Source organism: Octodon degus, unplaced genomic scaffold, assembly GCF_000260255.1.
Source record: "Octodon degus isolate 3935 unplaced genomic scaffold, OctDeg1.0 scaffold00042, whole genome shotgun sequence".
NCBI lineage: Eukaryota > Metazoa > Chordata > Mammalia > Rodentia > Octodontidae > Octodon > Octodon degus.
Genome location: NW_004524618.1, coordinates 1,811,580 through 1,817,817, shown reverse-complemented (window position 1 = coordinate 1,817,817; position 6,238 = coordinate 1,811,580). Strand labels below are relative to the sequence as shown.

Sequence of the window (6,238 nt, the reverse complement as noted above, 5' to 3'; positions counted from 1 at the left end):
AAAAAAAAAAAAAAGAGAGACCGCTTACACTGCTCAAAGAGCAGCCCAGCTGCTATCCCATCTCTTCTCCCACCAGCTGTACCATGTGCACTCACCAATCTCACTGATGAAAGCCTGCACTACATCCTCGGGACCCTGTGTACGTGGGGTGGGCAGAAAGGACAGCTTCCTTAGACGGGCCGGGTGGACAGCTGGCAGCTTGGGGGCAGAGTTCTGCCTCTGTACAGGAACAGCCCTGAAAGCAGGGTAGAGGGCCTTCTCCTTGGGGGTCACCTCTTGGGTCTCAGGCTTTAACACCTCTGACGCAGGCTCCTCCACAGACACACCTTCAGCAGACAGACATGGCGGGGCCTTGGTCCAGGGGCTCGGCACCATGGATACCTTGTGTTTCACGTGGGGAGACACAGGCACTGACTTGACTTCCACCTTGAAGGCCTCCATCTGTGGAGCTCTAAGGCCAGCTGGCCCAAGACTGAGGGAAGGGGCCGGAAGTACATTTTCAGGAAAGCCAGCTGGAATGGCACTGGGCTCCACTGGGGGTAGAGGAATCTCTCTCCCAACAGAGGCTGGAATCAAAGGAGGTGGGGGAACAGCTGGCCAGAAGGGCGGGTGCTGTGTGCCTGGGCTCCATCCCATAGGCCTGAAGGTACAGCTGGAACTATAAGGTGAGACTGGGGCAGGAGGGGACACCCAAGGCACATTACAAGTGGGGGGCATAGCATAGGTGCTAGGGGTACCAGACACTAGGGGCACCACTGGAGGGGGAGGCAGACAAGGGTACCCCGAAGGGGACATAGGGGGATAACAAGGCCAGGGTGGCACATGGGCATAGGGAGTATAGGGATCAGGAGGCACAGGCCCCAGGGTCACTGGAAGGCTAGGAGGGTGCAAGGGAGCAGGGGGGAGACTGGGGACCCCTTGCCTGCTTGCAGGGAGGGGCACCATCGGGGGCATGCCCAGGCCACCTGGGGTGAGATGCAGAGCAGCAGCCACTAAGGGAGGAGCGGGTGCAGGAGCGGCCGGGGACACGGACTGCACAGTAGGGAGGGAAGGCTTTGTTGTCAGTGGCACCTCTTCAGGTGGCACCTGCTCAGGGAGAACTGAACCCCCAGGTTTGCTTGCAGGCTCAGGGCCAGGAGAAGCAGCACTGGGACCCACAGGCACACAGCCAGCGTCAAGAGGAGTTTCAAAACTCCTGTGCAGGGCTGTCTTCTTGGCTGGGGCTGGCGGGATGACAAGACAAGGGATGTCTGCCAGCCCTGTGGGGGTCTCTGGCAGGCTTGGCCACTTCCCAGCTGGGGGCTGGGAACTCCTCTCTTCAGCCTCTGCCTGCCGTTGCTGCCTTCGTTGCCGGTACTCAGATAGGCTAAGAGGCCGAGGTTTGGTTTCCTGGGTAGCAGCACTGGTACCCCTTTCCGCCTTTAGAGGACCAACCTCCTTGACTTCAGGGATGACAGTCTTTAAGGGGTCCAAAGTCTCTGAGTCCAGGGGTACTTGGGAAGCTGGACTTCCCTGGGCTGATGACACTGCCCCACGTCTGGGGTCAGTTGGTCGCGAATTAACTAGCACAGGATCAGCCAGAGCCACCTCATTAGGAACACAGTCAACTAGCACTGGATCAGCTAGGACAGCATCAACTGGTGACAAGTTATCCGAGATGGGAACCACCACCACGGGATCAACTGCTCCTGAGGCAGCAAGGACTGGGTCAGCAGGGAGAGCGCCAACGAGCTGGGAGCTGGCTAAGGCCACCTCACCAGGTATAGGATCAGCAAGAGCAGGGCTCACAGCACTGGGACTGGCTTCAACAGGGTCACCTGGCATGGGGGCAGCTTGAGCAGGGTCAGGCAATGGGAGACAGGCTGGAACAGCATTGGCCTGGACTGTGTCAACCAGCTTAGAATACAAGTCCAGAGGATCTTCTTTAGCAAGACTGTCTTGTGCAGCGCTTCTCTCCACATTCCCAGAGCTAGGCTTCTCCAAAGCAGCTACCCAGGCTCGCGCCCAAGCCCGAGGCTTCCCCCTTCCCTGAGGAGACCCAGCTTCTCTCTGAAGCTCTTCCGGAGGGTGCTCCTGCAAGCTGCCAGTCTGAGAGATCCCGTCAGCAGTCACAGCAGCCTGTCCACGAGAGGAAGACCTCAGCCTCCTGGTGTAGACCTCCACACCAGCTGCCACCTGCTCCTTGCTCTTCTTCCTCCTGCCTTTCCGAGCTTTCTGAAGACCCAGCACTGTACTGGGAGGTGGGGTCTGAAGCCCACTGGAAGCCAATGACACCATAGCCTCTCTGGGCTCCAAGGAGCAAGCAGAGTCCAGCAACAACTCTTCTTTCTCAGGGCAAGGAGCCACTGTGGGCATGGCAGGCTCCGTCTCTGAGTCTGGCGTGGGCACAAGTAGCTGCAATGGGTCACCTAGGAGCACAGATTCGGGTCCAGTGGGGACCTGCCGAACCACAACTGGTATCTGCAGGCCATCAGCAGCTGTGGCCGCCTGGCCCACAATCTCCAGCACCACACAACCCTCAGGCAACGTCAACTCTTCAGACTGTTCCGGAAGCTTATCTTCCAGTGATGCCAGGTGAGTGAGGTTGGGCAGGCAGTAAGGGTGCATAGCCCGCACCAGTTCACTCAAGGAAGAGATACTCTCGTCCCCGGCTGCTGGCATGGCCACCTCTGCTGCTGTCACCTCATCTTCCTCCTGTGGGCAAGCCAGGTACATTGGGAAGTCTGGGATGATGCTCATGGGATTGTCAAGCTCCCCAGCAAGCATCTGTCCACTGAAGCTGGCCATCTCTTCCTCTTCTTCACCGTCACTGCGCTGCTGGGAAGGAGGGGACTGGCTCCAGCGTGGTCTCGCCCTTGAGGACCTCCAGCTAGGAACCTTGGGAGAAGAGGACTCCAGGAAGGAAGGTGGGGAGAAATCCCAAGGGGGATCTGCAAGAGCCATCTCAACCTGCAAGAAAGGAGTGTTTTCCGCAGAGTACTTTCCAGACTGTCTTACGGGCACCCTACCCTCGTAAGTTACAGGCTGGCCAGGCTCCCCCACTCACTCTGTTGCCTCCTGTGCTGGACCCTAAAGGGTCAAGTGGGGTGATGAAGTCTCGTTCTGGAGGTGTTCGAGAAAGACTGAGCAGCTTGTGTAGCTAAGAGGGAGAGACCCGAGGTCAGACTCTGCTTTCAAGCTATATGAACGGCAGACAGACACAATTGCAAACTGCATCCCAGCCACACATCCCATCCCTGATCCACACTCACAGAAGAGCCCTCTCGAGGAGACACAAGTAGTTCCGAGTCAGGAATGCTGTCAAATGGAGACAGGTTCTCAGAATCTGCATTGTCCAAGATCTCCGTCAGAGCTGTGAGCAGCGACACTTCATTCTGGTCCTCCAGAGATAATCTGCTCTGCTCCAGAAAGACAACGGGCAGGTCCCACCAGCATCTCCAGTGAGCTACGGGGCCACTGAGAAAGGCCGGAGGCCGAAGACTCAACCTCCCACGTTCAGCTCAGCTGAACATACCACAAGGGGGATATGAGTCTGAGGCAGGGCAGATTCTGATCTCAATGATCATCCAAAGGAGACCTGTCACACTTGAGTTTATGAACTTGGGCTTCATACAGCCAGCCCCCTACCTTCAAATAAGATGTTTAGCAAACAACCCTTAGCTGCGATAGAACTGGCCTCAAAAACAGATCAGTGCCAAGTATGGTAGTACATACCTGTAATCCCAAAACTCAAGAGACTAAGGCAAGAAAAATGAAAGAGCAAGGCCAACCTGGACTACACAGTAAAACTGTCTCATACAGAATAAAAAAAAACATAGGCTGGATATGATGGCATGCTCCTATAATCCCAGCACTCTGAGAGGCTGAAGCAGGAGGGCTCCAAATTAGAGCCCAGGCTGGGCAATGTAGTGATTCAACAAGGCCCTGTCTGAAAAAATAAAACAAAACAAAAAGATACAACTCAGGAGGCTGAGGCAGAAGGACCGCTGTGACTTCGAGTCCAGCCTGGACTACACAGTGAGTTCAAGGCTAGCTGTACTACATAGTGAAACTCTGTCTCGAAAGAAAGAAAGAAAGAAAGAAAGAAAGAAAGAAAGAAAGAAAATAAAAGAAAAGAAAAGAAAAGAAATCCTCCTGCCTCAGCCTCGAATGCTGGGATTACAAGGGTGGGCTACCATACCAGCCCCTCCCCTAAAAAAAAATTTTTAAAGGAACACAGAAATCAGTGAGGCCCTGGGTTCATTCCACAGCACCACACATATGCATGCAGATACTCACATGCACACACATGCATGCGCACACACACAAGAGATCAGAACCCTATAGACATTCAGGTCAAGGGCCCAGGTAGGACAAAGGCTTTGGATCGTGGTCCAAACTAGCCAAGGCATCCTCACATGGCATAATCTGGAAGCCAGCAGCCTGATCCCATCCTCCCCTCAAGACAAACACACTTTGAGGACTCAGGTCAGGGACCCAAGAGGTAAGGATGTAGAAGCACAGAGCCATCCCCAGAACCACTCCAAGGATGTGAAGTGGAGATTTCCCCACACATACAAAACTCGAGCTCCAAGCCTAGCTCTCGCACACCTCTCCAAGGCTCCCAAAGTCCTCAATAAGCGAGATAAGGGAGGCATCCATGTAGCTCTGCACGGTCCCCAACAGCGCCTCGTCGTGCAGTGTCAGCTCCTCCATCTCCAGGTCCTTATCTCTCAGAGAGGGGCCCAGCCGAGACAGACTGACAAAGCCAGCATCTTCCCCCTCTTCAGGCAGCAGCACCTGGAGCAGGACAGACAAGGTTGAAAGGCAAGGTCCCTTGGGGTCAAAAGAAGTGTTCTGTAAACTGGATCTCCACACCCGAATTTCAACCCCCATGAAGAAAAGCCCCAACCACATGGGGCCAGGGAGATAGCTCTGTGGAATAAGCGCCTGCATGGTAAGTGCAAGGTCTGGAGTTTGATCCCCAGTCCCCCCAACCCCCCTTTGAAAAAAACCAACCATAACGGCGATATTCCAGGCAGAATACATTTTTTAAAAAATGTATTTTGTATAGGATGTCACTATGCAGCCTGGATGCATAGTAATCCTTCTGTTTCAGCCTCCCCAGTGCTGGGATTACAGGCATGCATCACCACACCTAGTCTTGGTGGCTAGCATTGGGGCCTGCACAGCAAGCAGTACCAGGGATCAAACCGTGGTCCTTCGGCCAGGGAGATGGCTCAGTGGAATAAGCACTTCCCTGGCAAGCACAAGGGCCTGAGTTCAGTCCTGGGGGGGGGGGATACAACGTGGTCCTTGTGCTTGCCTAGGCAGGCACTTAGACTACTAAACTACCTTTTTGACCCAAGCAGAAGGTAGTTTAAAACCATCCAGGGCAAGTGGAAGGACCTGGTTTCTATCCCTGGTAACGCATGCCATACCACCATGCTTGCCACCTCAGACCGTTCCCTTTCCTAACAATCACATCCTGTCCTGCCCAACCGCAAGACAATCCCTGCATCACCAAGAAAACGATTCCAAGTTCATCTGGGGCAGATGAACTTTGTATTCTACTAGTTGATACTCTTCCTGTCTCCCAGAAAAGTTTAAATACCTTACACAGTACTTTCCACTCACCTAGTGCCAAGCAATGTCATACAGCTGTTACTACACTGTGTGCGCGCCTCTAGGAATGTGCTCTGCTCCTCAACTCAACCTTCTAACTGCACAGCCACCCAACCTCTCAGGTACTTCCAAAAGAAAGGTATCTTCCCCGCCCCTACTAAGTGACAGCCAAAAGAGAAGGCCAGATTCTGGAGATGGAGGCCCCACCCCACACTTTAGAGCAGTGGCCCGCCCAGACCTGTCAAGAGTGTGGGCGTGGGCAGGGCCAGAAGTGGCTGGAGTGAAACCTAGGAGCAAGAGTGAGAGCCAGGCTGACAGACACTGTGAGGCCTAAGAAAAGGCAGAAACATAAACAAGCCTCCCCATCTCCTCCTGCAGCACAGGGAAACTCAGCATTCACCGCCTCCAAAAGGAAAAAAAAAACAACGGGGCTTGACCATACCCTTCCCACACACACTCTCCTTAAACAGCTGAGCAGTACCAGCATCCTGAGGCTGATGCAGGAACTCAAATTTGAACTCGGCCCAGGTAGCTCAAAATAAAAAAGGGATGGGGATGTAGTTCAGTGCAAAGGCCCATGGTTCAATCCCCAGAGCAACCCTAGAAAAGAGAGCTATGGGAAAGAGAGAGAGAG

At 54.2% G+C, this 6,238-nt stretch overlaps 1 protein-coding gene across 4 annotated transcripts in view; it reads right to left on the bottom strand.

Moving 5' to 3' along the window:
- Positions 1 to 6,238, bottom strand: part of Pprc1 (peroxisome proliferator-activated receptor gamma, coactivator-related 1) — a 17,572-nt gene that overhangs the window by 7,133 nt on the left and 4,201 nt on the right. For 3 of the 4 annotated variants that reach the window (XM_023715510.1, XM_023715513.1, XM_023715512.1), the window contains exons 2-5: positions 4,591 to 4,779; positions 3,252 to 3,398; positions 3,047 to 3,139; positions 96 to 2,949 (exon numbers count right to left, since the gene is read on the bottom strand). In XM_023715510.1, the coding sequence (XP_023571278.1) occupies positions 96 to 2,949; positions 3,047 to 3,139; positions 3,252 to 3,398; positions 4,591 to 4,779 (3,283 nt within the window). The remainder of the gene's footprint in view (positions 1 to 95; positions 2,950 to 3,046; positions 3,140 to 3,251; positions 3,399 to 4,590; positions 4,780 to 6,238) is intronic. The other variant, XM_023715511.1, reaches the window with a different exon arrangement.